Raw genomic sequence first — 23,262 nt, forward strand, 5'->3', positions numbered from 1 at the left:
TGGTCCCAAGCTGTGTAAGGCTTTATAGGTCAAAACCAGCACCTTGAATCGAGCTCGGAAACATAAAGGCAGCCAATGCAAGCGGGCCAGAATCGGTTTTATATGTTTGGACCATCTGGTCCCTCTTACCAATCTGGCCACTGCATTTTGCACAAGCTGCAGTTTCCGAACCGTCTTCAAAGGCAGCCCCACATAGAGTGCATTGCAGTAATCTAACTTGGAGGTTACCAGAGCATGGGCAACTGAAGCCAGGTTACCCTCTACAGATAGGGGCTCAGCTGGGCCACCAACCGAAGTTGGTAGAAGGCACTCCGTGCCACCGAGGCTACCTGAGCCTCAAGTGACAGAGATGGTTCTAGGAGAACCCCCAAGCTACGAACCTGCTCCTTCAGGGGGAGTGCAACCCCATCCAGGACAGGTTGGACATCCACAATCTGGTCAGAAGGACCACCACTAGCAGCATCTCAGTCTTGTCTGGATTGGGCCTCAGTTTATTAGCCCTCATCCAGTCCATTGTCACAGCCAGGCACCAGTTCCGCACATTGACAGCCTCACCTGAAGAAGATGAAAAGGAGAAATAGAGCAAAAAATTGAAGAGCACTTGGCCCAGGGCTGAGCTCTGCAGTACCCCACTCATTTGAGAAGGAATCATTGATAAGCACTCTTTCAGTACAATTCTGTAGCCAACTATGGATCCACTTGATAGTTGTTCCATCCATCCCACATTTAGCTAACTTGCTAATCAGAATATTATGGGGCACTTTGTCAAAAGCTTTGCTAAAATCAAGATATATAATGTCTGTAGCATTCCCACAGTCTACCAAAGAGGTTACCCTATAAAAAAAGAGATAAGATTAATCTGGTAGGATTTGTTCTTGGGGTGTGCTCCTTCCCTTCCCCCTAAAAAAGAAAGCCCCACACCTTCAAATTGCAGCTTGCAGTGGTAGATTGAACAATCAAAATCACAGATGAAGTGCTTGTCAGCACTACAAAAATGTTGATCCAAGGCACAGATCATCATGAGTCTTCATAATTTTTACATAGGATGACAACAGAACTACCAACAAGAACACATCTGTAGACATAGTTTATCTATGATTTTCTGATGGTTTTGAAGGGATCCCTTGTTTAAAATTATGAGATCTATAAGGATCTGTTTTTGTGCCATGGCAGTGCTGGATTGGATCCATGATTTTTACAGTTCTGTCAATGGAGATAGATGTGATCTGTGATGTGATGTGGTAGTGGTAGAGAAACCCTAGAAAAAAATAAGCGTTTGAGGAGGACCCATTTTACTGCATCGTGTGTGTGTGTGTGTACACGTGACATTCCCTCTCTGTCGCATGCACACACACACACCTCTCCTGAATCCTGTGGCATCCCAGTTTCTCCCTCATGGTTGCTCTGTTTTCCTCTCCTCTGTCTCCCAGATTTCTCCCCTTTCCCTTCTTTCCTCTTGGTCCGCCTGCTTTCTCTTCAGCTTCTCAGGTACCAATCCACACCATGAAAATCTGGAAGAGTAAGTGGGAAAGCGGGTCACTCTTCCAACTTCCTCCTTTCAAGGCGGGAAAAGGAAATCACCCTCTCTCACTTCATGAAAAAGAGCCAGTAAAGGGGTGCTTAGAGGTGCCACAGATAGTTCTCATAGACACCATGTTTGTGACCCCAGAGTTAGAGTGAGACCAGTTAGACCTATTATCAAATTGCTGTCCTTTGGGCAATAAGAACATAAGAACATAAGAAGAGCCTGCTGGATCAGGCCAGTGGCCCATCTAGTCCAGCATCCTGTTCTCACAGTGGCCTACCAGGTGCCTGGGGGAAGCCCGCAAGCAGGACCCGAGTGCAAGAACACTCTCCCCTCCTGAGGCTTCCAGCAACTGGTTTTCAGAAGCATGCTGCCTCTGACTAGGGTGGCAGAGCACAGCCATCATGGCTAGTAGCCATTGATAGCCCTGTCCTCCATGAATTTGTCTAATCTTCTTTTAAAGCCATCCAAGCTGGTGGCCATTACTGCATCTTGTGGGAGCAAATTCCATAGTTTAACTATGCGCTGAGTAAAGAAGTACTTCCTTTTGTCTGTCCTGAATCTTCCAACATTCAGCTTCTTTGAATGTCCACGAGTTCTAGTATTATGAGAGAGGGAGAAGAACTTTTCTCTATCCGTTTTCTCAATGCCATGCATAATTTTATACACTTCTATCATGTCTCCTCTGACCCGCCTTTTCTCTAAACTAAAAAGCCCCAAATGCTGCAACCTTTCCTTGTAAGGGAGTCGCTCCATCCCCCTGATCATTCTGGTTGCCCTCTTCTGAACCTTTTCCAACTCTATAATATCCTTTCTGAGATGAGGCGACCAGAACTGTACACAGTATTCCAAATGCGGCGCACCATAGATTTATACAACGGCATTATGATCTCGGCTGTTTTATTTTCAATACCTTTCCTAATTATTGCTAGCATGGAATTTGCCTTTTTCACAGCTGCCGCACACTGGGTCGACATTTTCATCGTGCTGTCCACCACAACCCCGAGGTCTCTCTCCTGGTCGGTCACCGCCAGTTCAGACCCCATGAGCGTATATGTGAAATTAAGATTTTTTGCTCCAATATGCATAATTTTACACTTGTTTATATTGAATTGCATTTGCCATTTTTCCGCCCATTCACTCAGTTTGGAGAGATCTTTTTGGAGCTCTTCGCAATCCCTTTTTGTTTTAACAACCCTGAACAATTTAGTGTCGTCAGCAAACTTGGCCACTTCACTGCTCATAATTAGCTTCCACTCTAATCTACCCCACAAGGTAGTTATTAGGGTCAAGGGGAGATGGCATAATGTGTGTGCTGCCCTAAGCTCCTTGAGGAAAGATTAAAAAATAGTAATGTGAAGTAACTTGAAAGACCGATTATTTATTTATTTTATTTATTTATTTATTTTATTTAGTTGCATTTCTAAACCGCCCTATAGCTAACAGCTCCCAGGGCGGTGTACAACAAGATAAAATCACAATATTTAAAATACAAGCAGGTGAGTATTGCGCCATACAATTATAAACATATTTAAAACAGAAATAAAATAAAAACAAAATAAAATTAAAATTAAAATAAGCTTAAAATGCCTGGGCGAAGAGGTGGGTTTTTACCTGGCGCCGAAAAGATGACAGAGAAGGCGCCAGGCGTATCTCATCTGGGAGGGCATTTCATAATTCGGGGGCCACCACCAAAAAGGCCCTAGATCTAGTTACTGTTCTCCGGGCCTCTCTATGAGCTGGGACCCAGAGAAGGGCCTTGGAAGTCGAGCGGAGTGAACGGGTAGGTACATAGCGACAGAGGCGTTCCATCAGATATTGCGGTCCAGTGCCGTTAAGGGCTTTTTAGGTAAGAACCAACACTTTGAATCTGGCCCGGAAACATATTGGAAGCCAGTGCAGTTGGGCCAGAATAGGTGTTATATGGTCGAATTTCTTCGTCCCAGTAAGAACTCTGGCCGCAGCATTCTGCACTAGCTGAAGTTTCCGAATCGTTTTCAAAGGTAACCCTACATAGAGAGCATTACAGTAATCCAATCTAGAGGTTACTAGAGCGTGAATAACTGAGGCTAGGTTCTCCCTGTCCAGATAGGGTCGTAGTTGGGCTACCAGCCGAAGCTGGTAGAACGCATTTCGTGCCACTGAGGCTACCTGGGCCTCAAGTGACAGGAGCGGATCTAATAAGATCCCCAAACTACGGACCTGTTCCTTTAGGGGGAGTGTAACCCCATCTAGGGTAGGTCTGACATCATCCATCTGGGCAGAGGGCCCCCCAACCAACAGCATCTCAGTCTTGTCAGGATTGAGTTTCAGTTTGTTAGCTCTCATCCAGTCCATTATCGCGGCCAGGCAGCGGTTCAGTACAGCAACAGCCTCACCTGAAGAAGATGAAAAAGAGAAATAGAGCTGCGTATCATCAGCATATTGCTGGAAACGCACTCCAAAACTCCTGATGACCTCACCCAGCGGCTTCATATAGATATTAAAAAGCAATTAACTTGATAATTTGCAGATTCTGTGATTATGTAATATATTAATATGGTCAAGGAATTGGTCAGATGTTAAATATTTCAGGGTCAAAACTAGAGATATTTGAATAATTCAGTTTCTGTGAATTCTGATGCAAACTGGACCAATCAGGCCCTATATGCAGGTTGGAACATAATACTCCTTTGAATTTCACATTTCTTTGAATTTTGCTGTACGGGTCTTGGCTCTAAAAGGGTCAAGATGCATTAAAACGTGTCTCTTAGGATAAAATAAGTTTAGAAAAGAAATGTAAAACATGTATATGATAAAAATACATATTTATGCCTTTTTGTGCAGATTTTTTTAAATGCAGATTTAATGAAGAAATGGGATGTACCAGATTTGAGAATGTTCACATGTGAAATTAGCAAACATGGAAAAAGACTGATTTTGTCATTCAGTAGGTAGTGTCACTTTCTGAATATGGAGAGGCATATGGAAACCCAACTCCGTCTACAGTTCCCCCGCACTCGGTACATATCTGCAGCTAGGGTTAACCAACATAGTTCCCTCCTGCTGTTGCTGGACCAAAACTGCCATTGTCCCTGATGGAAGTCTGGCTGAGGATGATGGGAGCTGTAGTCCAACATCATCTGAAGGGCACTACATTAGTTATCCCTGTCTTAAGCCCTGCTACTTTTTGTCTGCATCTAGTGCAGTCATAAGCTCTCACCCATTTGCACTGCTGGAAGCTGAGCTCTACCAAAGTAGACAGGAACAACGGCCAGTCTGGAAGCCAGGAACACTAAGCTCTGAGTCCCCTTGCTGGTCACTTTCGATCCCTGGCCTTTTCAGTGTTATTTTTTGTGGGAAATCAAATCATTTCATTTGCTTTCCTGAGATATAAAAATAGAAATCCTGTCCTAGTCCCACCATCTTATCCAAGTTGTCTCTCCCCTCCCCCTTCTTCATACCAACTCAGAGCCATATCGTTGCCTGTATAATGCCATACGGCCAATGAGTGGAACTTCTCAAACAGTATGTGATATGCCATAGGAGACAACAGCTGTTCAGCATCAGGGTTGGGTTATCGAGACCCCTGCCATGATCTTATGGCCCACGTGTTTTGTTTTTAATTATTATGCATGGCTCTGTTTGTGTCTTTAGAAGAGAATGGATCCTTGGTATGTGATTGGTAGCATTTAAAAAAAAACAAAAATCAACTTATATTGTGACATTGACTGTAATATTGTTTGTAACGTGCAAATGGTCTTCACTGGACACAACAACTCAGTCAGCTTGTCCTATTGTTGCATACTGTTAAGAGAAGTGTTTTTTTTCCTCCTGAGTGGGGCAATGACACATCTTCTGTCACTTTATAACCTTCCCGCCTCCTAGGCAGCACAGCAAATCATTGAACTTCAGGAAGCAGCCCAAATAAATGCAGGGTTACAGCCGGCCAATCTTGGGAGGAATAACAGCTTGCATGACATGAAGACTGTCGTGAAAACCTGGAGGAACCGGCTGCCAATTGTGTCGGATGACCTGTCCCACTGGAGCAGCATTTTCATGTGGAGACAACATCATTACCAAGGTAATAACACCAGAGTCCCAGCATATCCTGTTCCAGGAAAAAAAACAACCAACCCAGTATAGGTCTCTATTTCTGGGTTTTAAAAAGTGCATAAGGAAATGAGATATCCTTCTAAAGGTTTGTATCTCACGCCTTTTAGAAAACTATTTTCTAAAGTGTCTGTTTCTTTGGCCCGTTTTGTGGGCTGAAATACATAAAATACAAAATTTGAGTGTGATTTTAAGTTTCCATTTTCATAAGCAGGTCTGGGGACAAAAATCTCTGACATCAAAACAGTTGATGCAGGCTGAATTTCAAGTTCTGTACAACTGTGGCTTAGGTATATAAAATGTTTTTCCACTCTGTTGATGAAGCACAATTATGTTTTTTTGACAACATATATCAGTCTGGGCATTGAAGCATTCAGAGCCAAGACTGGGTGGGTGACTGGGTTTGTATGTATTTTTATCCTGCTTTCCAATCAAAATATTTTCAGAGCACCTTACAAATAGATTGAGTTACATAATACATTGCAAACAGTAACAAAATGCAATAAAACAGCTAGGCAAATTAAGAGAACAGCAGGGACTAAAACAGTACAGGTCAGCAGTTTAAAGGTTAGCAAGGCCTGGGTACATAAAATATATATTTGTCTGGTGTCTAAAAGATGATAGATTTGGTGCCAGGCAAATTTCCCTGGGGACAGTACTTAAAGATCGGGACCACAGCTGAAAATGCCCCTTTCCTAGTCATCACCTCCTTCATCTCTGATGGCTAGAGGCACTCAAAGAAGGGCCTTGGATAATTAAAATACTCTGGCATATTTGCATGGGAAACATGATGCCTAAGTGGTATAAGGCTTTTAGAGGTTAAAATCAGCACTTGGAATTGAGTTCAGAAATTGACCAGAAGCCAGTGTAGTTGTTTCAAGAACCTTTTAGTAACCTAGCTGCTGTTTTTTGATCAAATGAAATTTTCTGAGTAGCATATGGATGTCTGAATCTGCCTGGAGGAATGGAATACATTAGCCATCCTTGCTGTGATATGAGCCACTAAAAGAGATGAAGAATTTTGGTCAATGGCACCAGTAGAAATGACTGCATTCAGACCTTATGCTTACACTATGATTTAGTGCAGTGGCTCCCAAATATTTTCCCCAGTGGGCCACTTGAAAATTGCCACGGATCTTGGCAGATCACTTAATGATTTTTCTGCCTCTTGTAGCAATTGTAATGTTCTGTGCTAGGTGCTGTATGACTCTTAACTGTATTCTGGTTGCTTCTTTTATTTATATTTCATTTTATTGTACAGTGGAAGCTTGTTACAATGCCAGGTCAGGAGACAAATGATTTCACCTGTATTATAGGATTCCATGTTATAATGAAAACTGTGCTGAAAGGCACTTAGGATGATGTGCAAACTACAGTAAAGGTGCAGTACTTACATTTTAGGCTTCCTTTTCTCTTTGAAAGTAGTCAGACACTGTCATGGACCCCAAAGAGAATCTTTGGAATGAATAGGAGGATGAAGAGTGAGATACAGATCTTGGAGGGGTTGCTAGTACTGCAGAAAGGAATGAAGGAGGCACACGGGGAAGATCTTCAGAAGAATCTGGGCTTGTTAATAGAATTACTGAGAAAAGGCCAGAACCCTTCCTCCTTTCTCCTGAATCTGCCAGGGCACTCAGCCCAGATTTAGCTGTGGAACAGTTAAAACTCAATGAAACTCTGAAAGAAAAAAGTGAAAGCAGTGAGTCTGAGCTGGAGTTTAGGTTTTTTTGCCAAGGTCAAGGAGATAATAGAATCACAGAATAGTAGAGTTGGAAGGGGCCTATAAGGCCATCGAGTCCAACCCCCTGCTCAATGCAGGATAAGAGATGGCTTCAGAAGATGCTTTCAGCTCCTTGAAAGAACCTTCACATTGTAGCGAAAGCAAGAAAGAATTAACCTGTAGAAGTAAGTCCCCACCCCTCTGTGATGTAAAAGTTTGGTAATGCCTGTGTAGCATTGTTGCAGCAACTCCTAGCCTAGACTGTTTGGTATCCTGAGAGATATTCTAGTATTCTGATTGATGCCTAGAGTGTGCTTCTGTGTTTCTGTATTGACTTCCTGAATATAGCTTCAGACAGAAAAATCCAGTCCTCTAATTCTGAGTCTGCTTCTTTGGTTGGAAGCCAGGACAGATAGTAGTTTGGTGAACCTGAACAGAGCATTGTAGCTTCTCCTGTGCATGGAAAGATGATATCAGGTGGGTAATTAGCTCCACCTAGTGGCTGAAGGCAAAAGGGTACTGCTGATGTTTTATTGTAGATCCGTTCCTGGTCTGCGCCTGCTCCCTCCTCTGTTTTCTCTTTTGCCTTCACCGAAAGTGGTTGGATTCTCTCTGCCTCCATTGGTTCAGGCCTGTATCGTTTGTTTGTTTGGGTCTTGCTTGTCATTTTCCTGTTGTTTTTTCCCTCCGTGTTTTCTTCTCCCTTCTATAAAAGGTTTTTTAAAAAAACAAAACAGTTCCTTGTGTCCTTTCCTGAAGTCCTTCTCTGTGGCGAAGAGCAGCCAGCCCCTCCCCGCGGTGCCTGGGGCCATCGGCCTCTTCAGGCTCCCTCTCCAGCCAACTTCGCTGCCGTTTCTCTTCGGAGACTAAGCCACAGCGTCGGCAGTTTTAACTTCTGAGGCGGCCTTTCCCTGGACACAGCGCCCGGACTTTTCACGCTCCTTTTAGAGCGGCTTTCGTTTTCCCCACTTGGAGCAGTGGGGGGGGGGGCAGATGCACGAACGCCTTGTTCTGCCTGGCTAATAATGCTGGAGGGAGGATGGCATCGGCCACTGCTAGATTTCGTGCTTCGCCCAGCCTTACCAGGACAGCGCTGTTAATCACCAACAGCGAGAGCCCTTTCTTCATGTCTTCTAGCTACGAGGCTTGTGCTCCCTGCATTAACCCTGTAAGCCCTGCAGTGTGTGCCCTCGATGGGGAAAGCTACACACAAAACGAAACACCTCTCAAAGAGGTTGAAACCGCTCTCCCACACGCCTGCAACAGGCGCAGCATCAGAACCCCTTCCCACCCTGGGTTCAGGACAGTCGTATTCTTCGGGGGTTCAGAAGTGGCGGTGGCCCACCCCTCTACCGTCAGGCACGAGGTGGCTGAGGGTCAGGTTCTGGCGGGCAGGGTGGCTACGGAAGGCAGGATGCCTGTCCCATATAAGGTAACCTGTAGAGACACTCAGGGTCCTGTCCACCATACAAGGGACCAGAGGGACCTGGAACCCTTGTCTGATGAGGAAGGCAGCCAGTCTCTCCCTTCTTTGGGTGCTATTTTTTCTACCACCTCCTCTCCCGAGGCCTTTACAGGTTTTTTGGAGGAACCAATCCCTGTCCAACAGATCTAAGAAGCTGGAGACCACAGGCTCCAGTCATCTCACACTCAGGCTCGCCCTATCCAGTTTCACCTGTCAGCAACTTCAATTCAACAACTGAAGGAGCAGCTTAGAGATGCCCTCTTAATGGATCTGGCTAGAGATTTGTCTTCTCAAGCTACATCGGGCTCACAGCCCTCACGAGACCCACCTACAGATCACTTGAGGGCAAATCCGTGCCCTTCCCCTAGCTGCACATCCCCAGACCCCTATGCGGCATCTCAAGGCAGGCACCTTCAGCCCCCAGAGCAGGAGCTTATAGATACAGAAAACAACTTGATTGTCTTGGATGAAGAGGAATGGAGTGGGGAGTCAGAATCTGAGGAGGTTTTATCTACTAGGATATTTCAAGAGCCTCATTTCCTTCCTCTGTTATGCAAGGCGATGGAAGCCCTTACCCTCACCTCTGCAGAGGATCCTCCTACTCCATCCACCTCAAGAGTCTCAGCAGTATGTCCAGATCCAAAACCTAGGTCTAGAGTGTTGAAACTTCCTTCTCTTCTCCCGAAGGTGCTCAAATCAGAATTCGACATTCCTTTGCAATTCAAAAAATCGGTCTCCTTAGCCAACAAATATTATACAGTGGAACAACCGATCATGGATCAGCTGAAGGTCCTGCTCATAGACGCACCCACAGTCAATCTGCTGAACCCATCACTGAATCCGAAAGACTCAGATGCACACCTTAAGGATACCACTGAGCGCAAGATGGACCAGGGGCTTAGAAGGGTACATGAGGCTAGTGCGCTATCAATCAGGGCAGCAGCAGCCTCCTCGGTGTTTGCTCAGGCCTCCCTTCTTTGGTTGGAAGACCTGCTGGATGGCCCACAGCAAGATGCAGCCCGGGTGCGCAAATCTCTGCTGAAGGTCTCTCGGGCAGTTACCTTCATGGCAGATGCATCTATGGATGCCATGCAGTTTGCAGCAAGGTCACTGACGGCAGGGATCTTCACGCGAAGAACCCTTTGGCTCCGACATTGGGAGGCAGACCCTGCATCTCATTCGAATCTTGCCTCAGAACCCTATGTGGTGGGCAAATTATTTGGGGACACCGCCCTCGCTAATGTCTTGGAAACTAAGGAGAAGAAAAAGTCCATGCCATCCACCAGAAAAAGGGATGATGGAAGAATCTTTCATTGCTCATTCCATCCATATCACTTGTCGCAGTCCTGTCGGGGTTCACGTCCGTTTGGAAGACAGAAGGATGCCCACTCTAACCGTCCCTTCTGGAACAGACAGCGCAGCCAGCTTAAGTCACAACAACACCTTCCGGGTCGATCGGGCTTTGCATCCCAGTCATGTGGACACAGGGGTCAGTTCTGATGCCTCCGCCTCGCCAGTGGGAGGCCGTCTCCAACATTTCCCATCTCCTGCGAATGGCAGCCATCGAGAAGGTCCCACCAGGAGAGAGGTTCTTGGGAAATTACTCTCTGTTCTTCACCGTCGAGAAAAAAGACGGTTCATCCAGGCCGGTACTAGACCTCAAAGGTCTAAACCACTTCATAAAATACCGCAAATTTTGGATGGACACCTTGCTTTCAATCAAGGCAGCACTGAGGCTAGGGGACTTTCTCTCTTCTATCGACCTGAAGGAGGCCTACCTTCACATACCAATCTTCCCACCTCACAGAAGGTACCTTCGCTTCGTGGTGGGAAAAGACCATTATCAGTTCAGGGCTATGCCCTTTGGCCTATCGTCTGCTCCCAGAACGTTAACAAAGTTCGTGGTTGCCCTGGTGACACACCTCAGGACACTGGGGATTCATATCTTTCCTTATCCGGACGATTTTCTGATCTGCTCCCCATCGTTACACAAAGCATGGGAGGACCTTCATGTCACACTGGCCTGTCTAAAGGACAATGGCTTCCTGATCAATGAGGCCAAGAGCCATCTCTTTCTGTCCAGACGCATAACGCACTTGGGGGTGACTATAGACTTACAACACAGCCTCATTACATTGTCCCAGGAAAGGGTCAGCAAGATTTGCAAAGTGGCTTTGGGGGTCCTATCCTCCCCCTCAACAGACCTGATGGAGTTGGCAGCACTTCTCGGTTTGATGGTTTCCACGTTCCAAACGACGCCATGGGCACGTCATCATTCCCGCACACTTCAGTGGGCACTCCTACCCTTCCAAAACAGCATAGCGTCCAGGCACCACCGCAGGGTAACTCTGTCGCCACAGGTTCGGCAGTCACTGTTATGGTGGACCCACGAACCCAACCTGGCGTGAGGCGTTCCTTTCCAGGATCCACTACACACCTTGATAACATCGGATGCCAGCCTATCAGGATGGGGAGCCATATGCGACGGGCAGATGATTCAAGGTACGTGGTCATCTCAGGAATCCACACTGCCGATCAACCTGCTTGAACTACAGGCAGTCCGTCTGGCCCTCATACACTTCGCGAAAACCAGATGGTTAGGTGCGGTACTTATCAGAACAGACAACGTGTCGGCCAAATCTTATTTAAACCGTCAGGGGGGCACGCACTCCCTCCTGCTTCAGAAGGAAGCCTTTCTCCTCTTCCAGTGGGCAGAGAACAATGTCGACTCGATAGCGGCAGAATATCTCAAGGGGGAGGACAACAGCCAAGCGGACTGGCTCAGTCGGGAGAAGCTGATTCAGGGAGAGTGGAGGCTTCACCCAGAGGCCTTTCATCAGATAGTGGAACATTTTGGCCACATTCAGGTAGACATGTTTGCCACCAGCCACAATCGGCAGGTAAAGAGGTTCTTCTCCCGATATGTGACACCAGGCGCGGAGGGGATATAGATGCCTTAACTTCCTGGTGGCCTCCGGGCAGACTATACGCCTTTCCTCCAATTCCAGTTATTCCCAGGGTGATCAAAAAACTTCATACCGAGAGGTCAGCGGTTCTGTTGGTAGCACCATGGTGGCCAAGGAGACCTTGGTTTCCAGATCTCATTGACCTGTTGGTGGAACCACCATGGAAAATTCCAGCGAGAAGGGACCTGCTATCTCAGGGACAGCTCCGGCACCCGGACCCTGAGTGGTTGGCGCTTCATGTTTGGAACTTGAACGGAAGAGACTCTTGAAAAAAGGCATCTCTCCACAGGTATTGGAGACCATGATGTCTTCTAGACGCCCATCCACACTCAGGATATATGAAAGCACATGGAAGACCTTCTCATCCTGGTCACGGAAGAAAAGAATTCTTCCTTAGAAAGCAGGGGTCAGTGAGATCTTGTCTTTTCTGCAAGACAGCTTATCTTTGGGCCTCAGACCTAACACCCTGAGGCGCCAAGTTTCAGCCTTATTGGCAATTCTCTCCCGATCCCCGGATAATCCAATCGGGTCTCACCCCTTCATCAAACGTTTCCTCAGGGGAGCAACAATAACAGCGCCACCTACAGTGCATCGTTACCCAACTTGGGACCTGTGATGTTCCTATATTAATGTATATATGGTAAGTGTTGTTTTAGAAGATACATGGTAAGTGGAGTGAAAGAGGAGGGGGAGTGAATGGGCAGTAGAATGCGAGATGATTGGCTGAGTGTTTAAAATGGCTGGATGTATAAAAGGAAGAGTGAGAGTGGAATCTGGGGGGAGAAGAGAACTGAGTGGGTTGCTTGGTGGGGTTTAGAGAGTTGTTTGCCAGGAGGGAGGTGGAGTTCGGATTAGTATTGAGTAAAACCATATGCTTATGTGCTTTAAGAAGAAATCTTGTTAATCTTGTTAGCTTTGTTATCTGTAATAAATACTTAATTTGGTTTACCAAAGGCCTGATCCTTGGCTGGGGTTTCACAGACCAGAAGGGAGGGTAAGGTAATGACCAAGGCTGAAGGGGAACTGTAACAAATGGTGGCAGCGGTGAAGAGAATAACAATACGAGTATTCAGAGTCTCTGGGAATACTAGTATTGGGACGTTACTGGTGGTTGCCTAGCAGGGGGATCTGTTGAGATCTGTGCTAGAGCGGATAGGTAAACCACAAGAGAGTGCGGTCCGGACTGGTGGAGTCCCTGGTGGTGCCTAGAGACAGGCAGTAACCACGAGCAGGTAGGAACCTGACAGGGAGAGCCAGGGAAGGACGCACCACAGGACCTACATAAAGTTTTGTCAGCCTTTCAAAGACCTCCATTTGAACCTCTCAGTCAAGTTTCTCTCCGTCTTCTGTCCTTTAAAGTCTTGTTTCTGGTGGCCATTACTTCAGCCCGTAGAGTATCTGAATTGAATGCCCTGTCTGTCCATAAAAAGTTTTGTGTATTTCATAAGGATAGAGTAGTCCTACGTACTGTTCCTTACTTTCGTCCCAAAGTATTGTCGACCTTCCATTGCCAGCAACAGCTAGTATTACCATCCTTCTGTCAGAATCCTGTCCACCCTTTAGAGAAAGCCTGGCACTCTCTTGACGTGAGAAGAGCCCTTAAAGTTTATATTTCCAAGACAAAGCCAATTCGGAAAACAGATAATTTGTCTCCTTTCACCCAAAATCCCTGGGGAATAAGGTGACCACGTCTACGCTAGCCAGGTGGATCAAGGCGTGCATATCCTTGGCATACGCCTCTCTGAGATTAGCCCGTCCTGCCGGAATAGTGGCTCACTCGACTAGAGCAGCGGCCACATCAGCTGCCTTTTCCCATAATGCCCCTCTAGTAGAGATTTGTAGGGCAGCCACATGGGCCACTCCCAATACTTTCATTAAACATTATAAAATAGACTCCTATGCTTCAGCTGAGGCAGCCTTTGGGAGGAGAGTGCTATAGCACATCCTCACAGATCACTAGTACCCATAGCCCAGCGGTATTCCCACCCTACATGGGCCAGCTTTGGTATGTCCCACCTGATACCATCTTTCCATGCACAGGAGAAGAGACATTTGGTCTTACCGTGAAATCGGTCTTCTCTGTGCATGTCAAATATGATATCAGGGCGGCTCCCTATGGGGCTGGGCTGCCTTTACGACTGCTACTAGACCTTCAGCAGAGAGTGTATGAGTACTGTTGTCTTGTCTTTCTTTGTGGTGTTTACTGGTCTTATTTGTATGGGCTTGTCATCGAAAACTGAGGAGGGAGCAGGCGCAGACCAGGAACGGATCTACAATAAAATGTCAGCAGTACTCTTTTGCCTTCAACCACTAAGTGGAGCTAATTACCCACCTGATATCATCTTTGACATGCACAGAGAAGACCGATTTCATGGTAAGACCAAATGTCTCATCTCAGCATGTAGTTCTTGATGCTGCTCAGGTGTAGGAGATGAAGGTGTTCAAAATCACTCTGTTGTTCCAGCCACTCCATCACCTTGTTGATGTTTTTAAACACCCTATTTACTTTTGGTGCTGCTTTAGAGGAATCCTCATCATTGTTGCCCAACTCACTCCCTGCGTTGCTGGCTTCATGCTGCTTATTCATGTTGCTTGTCATCACAGAAGCCACAATTTCCTCCTCGCTCTGGAGCTGCATCACTGGAGCTTCCACATCCACCTCAATCCAGGCAGCCAGATCATTTGCTGCAAGATTCCTCCCAGGTGCACTGCAGTCAGCCTCCACTTCCTGTGCAGGAAATACTTGTGTGTGAAACTCCACAGCAGCAGCTCCAATCTTACGTGCAGCATATTTTTTTCCAGCAGTTGACAATGATCATGGAATTGACTTTCCCCATGCCAAGCCAATGCTGTATGCCACATCTTTCAGTGTTAACATCTTCAAGAAAGTTGGAATTGCATTTGTGAGTTTACAATGCTGGACAGCAAATCACTGCAATAGTAGGCTTTACATGCCCAAATGATGCCTTGATCCATGGACTGGATCAGTGTGGTGGTATTCTTCAGGAAAAAGAGGGGTTTGATTTTCCTGTCTCTGGACTGCAGGGTGCTGGCTGAAGGATGAGCTTGGGCAGTGATCCAACAGCAGGAGAGTTTTCTGTTCCAGTTTCCTTGAATGCAAGTGGCATCTCACTGATGGTACAAACTCCTCTTCAAACCATGAGGCGAAAATATCATACATCATCCGATGCACAATGGCTTCAGCTTATGGTTGCAGCGCTTGTTGGCACACAGCAACACTCTGTCCTTCTGGGTCTTCATGCCTGCCTTGTTTGGTGCCTTGATAATGCTCAGCATTTTGTCTGAAAGCAGTTTGAAAAACAGCCCTGTCTTGTCGCAGTTGTACAGCTGCAGCTGCTCTCTTTGATCACTTTAGTGAAAATGTTAGGAAACTACGCTGCTGCACTAGCATCACTGGATGCAGCTTCACCTTCGAGGTGTACCTGAAAGATCCCATAATGAACCTTCCACCTCCAAAGCAAGATTTCAGAAGCCTTGAAGTGTCATCTCTACCAAGTAGCTGATTGAATTATACTGCTTGCACTTTCAGGGTCACCCCATTTACTGGCACTTTTCCAGAACATTTCTGTAGGAAACAAGCAGTTTTCCATGTCGCTTTTCTGGAAGAACCTGGTTTTCTTTCTCTGCAGCCCTACCTCATCCTCAATGCTGTCTACATATGCATGTAACTTCCTCTTTCATCCAGCCCCTTATTGCCGTTTCTGGAATTCCACACTCCCCAAATAAACTGATTTTTGATTCACCATTTTTAACTCTCTTGATAATTTTGAGCTTTTCTTGCACTGTGTAATTTTTTCCTTTGTTTGCCATTACTCAATGCCTGGTATTCTTCCCATGTGGTTTCCAAGCTACTGGCAATTTGGCAGGAAAATCCCTTAGTGCACCCAGTAGACGTTAAACTCTGCACATTCCATTTTCTCCGCATTCCAACCATCCCACCCCTTCTTGAGAAAAGCACTTGGAGAAACTCCTGTGGTTGCATTTCAGCTCAGGCTCACCCTTAAGGGTTAAAGCTAGCGAGTACTATACTCTCTCCTAGAGAGAAGTCAAACAGTCAGTGGCTTAGAAACCACATGGGGAACAGGCACTGAAGTGAGGAAAGTTGTTTGGAAGGACAGGAATTGATCTTGTGAGTTAAAAGATATGGGAACTGCTGTACTGTGTAATTTGCTTGGGGAACATGGTCATAGTTGTGATATATCTAATTCCTCAGTACAGCAAGCTGTGTTATAACAAGCTTCCACTGTATTATAGTGTGCATTCCATAGAATTCAAATTGCAATATAAGACAAGAAGCAATCAAACTGCAGTTAAAAATTAACATGCATATTTCATGTGGACATGCTGTGGACCACCTGAATGAAGCTTGCGGACAACTGGTGGTCCACAGACCACAGTTTGGGAACTTCTGATTTAGTAAGATGTGAAGTGTAATCTCTTCCCAAGTTTACATGTTTCCCCCTTCCCTCCTCTGATGCAGCTGGGAGGGGGAATTTGGAAGCTTCCGCTTCACCCCCCACTATAGAGCATCTCAAGCTGGGTTCATTCATGTCCTGCTAAGCCATAGTTTAGCCTGTCATCTGAAAGAGTCATATGGTATTAAGGAGACTGAGGCGCTCTGAGGTGGTCCAGGATGTGTGAAGGCTCATGATACTGTAATCAGTAATCTTGATACAGTAATCTTGCTTGAAGCTAAGCAAGTCTCAGAACCCTCTGTATGCTACGTTGTTCCCTTATTGAAGAAAGGCAGGATACAAACAACAACAATAATGATCCTTTTAACAAATAAAAAATGTGTACATTCATTTTGTCATTACTTAATTTTAAAAGTTTTGCACTCTCTTTGTTTCTCCTAGCCATCGTAGGTGCATATGAGAATAGCACTCAACATGACCCGAGTTCCAACAATGCCATGCTGGGAGTTCATGCTTCAGCCTCGGCAATTATCCAGTATGGGAAGATAGCTCGGAAGCAAGGGCTGGTCAATGTGGCTCTGGACATCCTGAGCCGCATTCACACTATTCCAACGGTGCCCATTGTGGATTGCTTCCAGAAGATTCGGCAGCAAGTCAAATGCTACCTTCAGCTGGCTGGAGTTATGGGCAAAAATGAGTGCATGCAGGTATATACAACAATGTTATTTTTGGCCATCATTATAGTATGATGTCACTAGTTTATGTAAGCAATGCTGAATGGGATCAAGGAACTAACTGTGAAAGGAGATGGGGAGAACTGGCATGCAGAAACCATCTAAGCTTTGAATTAAATTGGTGTGTGTTGAGTTTGGTGTGTGTTCTGTTTTGGATGGATTTGCACTTCCCCTGAAAGAACAGTTGTGCCAGTTTGGTGCTAGAAGCCCAAGTGGCCTTGGTAATACAGAGTGTCTTCTTTCAGTTGGTTTGTCACCTGTGACTACTTCTGGTCGGGTCTCCTTGATCCATGTTCTGGCAAGCTCTCAGTTGGATTACTACCTTGCATTATATATGGGGCTGCCCTTGAAGATAACTTAAAACTTCAACTTGTGCAAAATATGGACCCCAGAATTTTGCTGGGTGCAGCCAGATTTCATGCACATTACGCCAGCTTTTACAGAACTCCACTGACTTCTTAAACTTATTTATTCACTTTGAAAACTTACCTTTAAAAGATCTAAACAGTTTGGTACCCAAATACTTGCAGAAACACCTCTTCCTGTTTCAGTCTGTCTATGCAATAAGATATTCTGCCAAGAGCATTCTTCAGGTGTCTTTGTAAGAAGTACAATATGTGACAACAAAGGAAAGGGCTTTCTCCATAGTGGTGGCCCAACAAGGAATGCCCTTAGAGGCATCCTTGGCACTCACATTTCAGTCTCTTCAGAGCTGGGCTTTTGTTCATCCAGGCACTTTAACTAGCATAAGGACTTTGTTTGATTAATGCATCTATGTTGAAATATAACTTACTGTGAATAGAAAGAAGGGTGATACAAAAGAAAATATAATAAATAAATAAATACTCAGGGGGAGAAAAAAGGTAAACATTGTGAAACCAAATTTCAAATAAGATATCCTAATCACATGGAGTAAAAATTCAAAGCAAAAAACCTTCCTAAATCCAAATAGCTAGTTTGTATTTAAATCTTACCATTTATATCTTGGGTATGCTTAATATCTCAGGTATGCTTTGATTTGGATTCCTGCACTGAGCAGGGGTTTGGACTCGATGGCCTTATGGGCCCCTTACAACTCTACGATTCTATAATTCTATGATTCTGTGATAACTACTGTAAACCTTGCAGCTACTTGGTGGCCATGATAATGGGGAGTAGATATGAAGCATCCACATTTGCTTTAGGTTGAGGTGGTAGTTTGAGAGAGATTCCAAGGGTCCAGCCTTGTGGTGCAGTATGAAACTGTTTTCTCGAGTGAGTATGTTCATGAACTCATGTTAGATAAAGATACAGATGCAAAAAAAAACTGTTCAAGGAAGAGTCGATGTTGGAGATTCCTTTTCAGGAATGGAACTGAACTCAGCTTCCCCCCCCCCAAAAAAAATACAGTTGTTACTTAATTAAATTTACAATATTGGATTGGAACAAATCATTCATGCTTAATATATCCATAACCTTTTCATCAGTATTCTTTTGTATCCAGTACAAAATACCTGTTGTCCAGTTCTTTTGAAAGTTCTCCATTATCTGAGTTCTACCCTCCCATAATGGTTTATAACTGGTAATTCAGTACCATAATGTGTAAGGTTTTCTACATATTCAGTTGTTGGAGCATCAGCGCTTTGCCACACTGGAATGGAGGACACTGTTGATTGGGATGATCCTCCCTCTGGGAGTGACAGGCAGGGTCCTTTCCAGTCCTCTGCCTCCTCTCCAATGGGAGGAGCCACCCCTGTCTGTGGGTCTGACAGGATGTGGGTTTGGCCTACTCTGCAGCCCTTTCCCGTCTGTGTAGATATTGTTTTGTCTCCGCAAGTCCTCCTCTCCTGCTTGTTGTGCTGTGCGAATGTTAGATCTTTTCCCCTTCCCTACTTTCTGCCTGTGTCCCCTTGGGCTTTGGTTTAGATTCCATTCTCCCTTATTCCCCTGCTGTTCTGGGATTGGGGAAGGAAGGAGGAGCAGCTTTGTGGGGGGAGGGTGTCTCTTTTTGGATTTTATTTTACTGCTGCCGGGTCTAGATATAAGGGCAATGGAGGGCTGTGCTGACTAGCAGACAGTCCTTGCACCTCCTTGCTGTCTGTGTGGTGAGTGTAACTGTGATTTTGCTGGGAACACCATTTTAGATCACAGTTTGCTTCTGGGACCTTTTTTAGTGGGATCACTATTTTGTTTCTGTCCCACTTCTATCTATCTAGCTATCTACCTATCTACCTATCTAATCTAGCTATCTAATCTAATCTAATCTATCTATTTATTGCACTTGTATACCGCCCCATAGCCAAAGCTACTGACTTTATAGGGTTTTTTTGTGAGAACACCATTCTGAAAGGCATTTTCCCATTCACTCTCTGCTTTACTTTTTCCAGTCACAGAGCGTGGGGGTGTTTTGGTCTTTACTGCTGTCTTGCAGCTTTCTATGACCTTCTTGGAGGCGGACGCCTGGTGTGCAGTCGCCCAGAGAGTAGACTTTGTGGGGGAGGGGTTCTTTCTCCCCACCCTCTCATCCTCTGGGTGGTCTACTATTGTGTGGCAGCAGCAGGCAGTGCCCGCCAATAGGTTAATAGATGGGTTGGCCTGTGATCACTGGGGGAGAGGCTGGCTTTAGAGGCTGCTTCCTGTCAAGAGACTAATAGGCAGGAGTACCTCTCTTCCTGCTTTGTGCAAGGTACCCCTTTTCTGGGGTTTGCTAGCCTCATATCCAGGGCCTTTTCTCAGTCTTTCTTAGTGGCTGCCTGCTTCCTTTTACCTCCTGTAGAGGGCTTTTTTGGGGGGAGAGGGTTGCTTGGTATTTGCTATACTTCTTGAATATCATCATTGCTGTGGGTATGGGTCAATGGAAACCGTAGGTCTGGCTGCTCAAGGGGATAAGATGTTTGACTCACATGGGTTTGCAGGAGTTATCGAGGCCTGTCAAACCCTGACTTCTGAGTTATCGAGGCCTGTCAAAGACATAGCAGGCATAGCGGTTATTGGTGGCCAACACAGGAAGCTCCTATCAGCTAGGGAGTTTCCAAAGTCTCTTTCATGGTAGCAGACTGGTATTTCTCAGGGACTTAGGCCATGTTCTGCCACATTCCACTCTCCTTAGGTGATCATTGAGAAGGGGCTCTTTCTGTGGTAAAGCTTGAGGTGGTTGCTCCGCAAGAGTGTTTGTTCCTTCTGACATTTTTTTTGCCTCTTTGGCAAGAGCATGCAGGGAGTTATAGCTTTCAGGGGCGGTGTCTTCAGCTGAGGCTTGCAAGACCTTTCCTTCTGCTGCCACTAAATTGGCCATGATGCCCTTTTCCCAGTTATTTGAGAATATTTGGGATGTGGAATGGGTACATCCCAGTGAGTCTAAGTAGACTCTGAAACTACCAGGTGGCATTACTCCCTTCCTGATAAGGTACAGAATCTTGGATTTCCTTCAGTGGACCAACTCATGGTTATTTTGGCATCTAATGCCGCCATCCCGTCAGAAAGAGAGGGGGCCTAAGAGATCCTTGTGATAAGTACATTGAAGTGGCTCTTTGACATAGTTTTGAGGTGGAGACTGTGGCAACTTCAATTTTTGCTAGGGCTGTTTTCGTGTGACTTGGGGGCTATGGAGGATGTTCCCAGATTCCTCAACTATTCTTTGAAAAGGATCTCTCATGCTTCAGCCCTGTCAGCGGATGCCTCATTGGATGCTCTCCAGTTTTCTACTAGACCAGTGGCAGCAGCCATGGTGACTAGGTGAAACATTTAGCTCAAACAGTGGGATCAGGCCTCTCAGCAGAAATTGGTTGGTCTCCCATTCTCTGGATTGCAGCTTTTTGGGGATTCACTTGAAGAGCATTTGGTGTTGTGACCCAGGCGAGGGGAGAGTTAGATGAGGGAGGGGAGTCAGATGAGGATGATGCTCCTTGGGAAACTGAAGGAGGGGAGATGAGTGGGGAGGGTTCTGGCAGCCCCCAAATTCCCCTGTCCAGCACTTCCACTGAGGAAGCTCCTGCCTTGCCTGTGAGTCCAGTGCCGGAGAAGCAACTCTCCACTCATGCTATCTACTCCCGTGCAGGAATTCCCACCGGGCACTTCAAACACTTCCCAACCAATCAGCATCCTGCTTCCAGAGACTGCACCATCACCTAGCAAAGCCCCGTTGTTAGATGGGTCATCTGAGAGTCACCTCCCCTCACCCCGCGCAAGGAGGCTCGAGAAGAGAGACTCTCAGAGAGTGGAACTCAGGCGGAGCCACCGTTTATGAGCCAAAACCTTCCCTACTTAAGCCAGTGTCTCCCAAGGCACAAGTGCTGAGTCAACTCTCCTCAAACGCTGCAGAGGCTGCTTAGCTAGGCTAGTTAGGGAAAGTAGTGAGTCAGAGTAGACAGGTATATGAAGCACACTGCTTTGGATGTAACTATAATGCTAATAAAAAGAGAAAAAGACATCCCCTCACCTCAGTCTGAATCCGTCACCTCTGGGCAGAACAGCTTGACTCAGCCACTATCTCCCTTCACTCCCATGACAGAACCCATGGAGGCCAGTGGCGGCACAGAAGGGGGTCTTCAGAGAACAGTTGAAGCCCTGTATGCAGATGTCCAGAACCTCAGCGCAGAAACCCAGAATCTCCAACTTGAGAATCAAAACCTCGGAGCCTTGTTTAACCAAGCTGCTCAAGGGGGCGCAACTTAAGCAGCTGCGCCGCCAATCCGTGTCAAAGCACCAGTGGGATTGCCTCCCCGTTAACGATGGCCAGAGTGACCAGTTTGCCACGTTCCTTGCCCAGTGTACATGCGAATACGCCAAGCTGAGTTCCCAAGTGATGGCGTGAAGGTGGCTTTTGTCATCAAGTCTCTTGGAAGGGGATGCTGCCAAATGGGATACTCCGTTTTTGGTGTGGAACAATCCTGTTCTGACCCAGTATACCATGTTTGTCAATGCTATAACTGAGATGTTTTATGATCCTCAGTGGAAAGAGACTGTATCCTGGCAGTTGGGAACCCTAAAGCGGGGAAAAGCTCTGTGGAGGTGTACACCAACATGTTTCATGTCTTAGCTCAAGAGGTGGATTACAATGACTCTGCCTTGATGTATTTCTATCAGAATGGACTTAGCACAGAGGTGCTGGATGAACTGGTGCATGCCTCCCCGCTGAGCAGTCCCGCAGAGTTGATCCAGTTATGTCTGCAGATAGCTGGCTTGGAGGTTGTCACTTGGAGCATAAGGTAGAGGTCCCACAGTCCCAGGCTCCCATGCCACCCCCCGCACCCATTTCACCTCTAGTGTGGGAACTTCAGCTCCGTCAGGGGTGGTGCCCATGCAAATTGGAGGGGCGAGGCCATGCCTGTCAGAGGAGGAGAAGGAGAAGCACAGGAGGGAGGGGCTATATCTGTACTGCGGGAAAGGGGGGCATCTAGCCCAGGGGTGCCCCTCCAAAGGAGAAAGGGCTCTGGTTCAGGAAAACTCCAAATCCCAGCTCTTGTAGAGGCCAAAGAGTTGGGAGTGAAGCAAGTACAGCGGCCTCGCCACCAGCCCTTTCCATCGCAGCCAGCACTGCACCTGCCAGTCGAGTTGGTTCTGCCTCTGGGACAAAGGCTCCAGGTCCACGCTATGAAAGATTCTGGGGCATCCTCGAGTTTTATGGATTGAGATTTTGCTAAGAAGCATGAGGTGCCCACTCAGACACTAGAGAAGCCCTTGTCTGTCAGAACCATTGATGGGTGGTCCTTAAAGATGGGAACTGTTACTAAGGCTACAGAGATGCTGAGGATGGAATTCCTGGAGCATGTGGAAATCCTGCCATTCTACGTGGCCACCCTGCCCTGCTTTCCAGTGGTGTTGGGAATGCCTTGGCTGGTTCAGCATAACCCCACCATTTTCTGGGATGAAGCGGTGGTAGTGCTTACCTTGGCTTACTGTCATCAACACTGCCAACTGTGGAAGGAGTCTTCCCTCACCATGTTGGCTGGAGCTATACTGCAGGAGGGAGAAGTGTTGCCTGAAAAGTATAAGGAGTACTGGGATGTCTTCGACAACAAGGAAGCTGACCAGTTGCCCCCCCAACCGCCCCATGACTGTGCTATGAACCTGATGCCGGGGGCGCACATCCCTTCAGAATGGATATATTCCTTGTCTGAACTAGAGTTGCTGGCGCTAAGTGAATTTCTGGAGAGCAATCTAAAAAGGGGTTTCATTCGGCCATCTCAGTCACCGGCTGGGGCACCTTTGTTGTTTCTTAAGAAAAAGAGTAGGGAGCTATGTCCGTGTAATGACTACTGCGAGTTGAACAAGATCACGATCCCCAACAGCTACCCCTTGCCGCTCATCTCCAAGATGCTGGAGCGTCTGCGGTTGGACAAGATT

At 46.3% G+C, this 23,262-nt stretch overlaps 1 protein-coding gene across 3 annotated transcripts in view; it reads left to right on the forward strand.

The window, feature by feature from the left end:
* The window catches only part of TRRAP (transformation/transcription domain associated protein), a 321,632-nt gene that overhangs the window by 216,046 nt on the left and 82,324 nt on the right, over positions 1–23,262 (forward strand). For all 3 annotated transcript variants that reach the window (XM_061599260.1, XM_061599263.1, XM_061599262.1), the window contains 2 exons: positions 5,393–5,588; positions 16,646–16,911. In XM_061599260.1, coding sequence (XP_061455244.1) covers positions 5,393–5,588; positions 16,646–16,911 — 462 coding nt within the window. The remainder of the gene's footprint in view (positions 1–5,392; positions 5,589–16,645; positions 16,912–23,262) is intronic.

This window comes from Rhineura floridana, chromosome 17 (assembly GCF_030035675.1).
Source record: "Rhineura floridana isolate rRhiFlo1 chromosome 17, rRhiFlo1.hap2, whole genome shotgun sequence".
Taxonomy (NCBI): domain Eukaryota; kingdom Metazoa; phylum Chordata; class Lepidosauria; order Squamata; family Rhineuridae; genus Rhineura; species Rhineura floridana.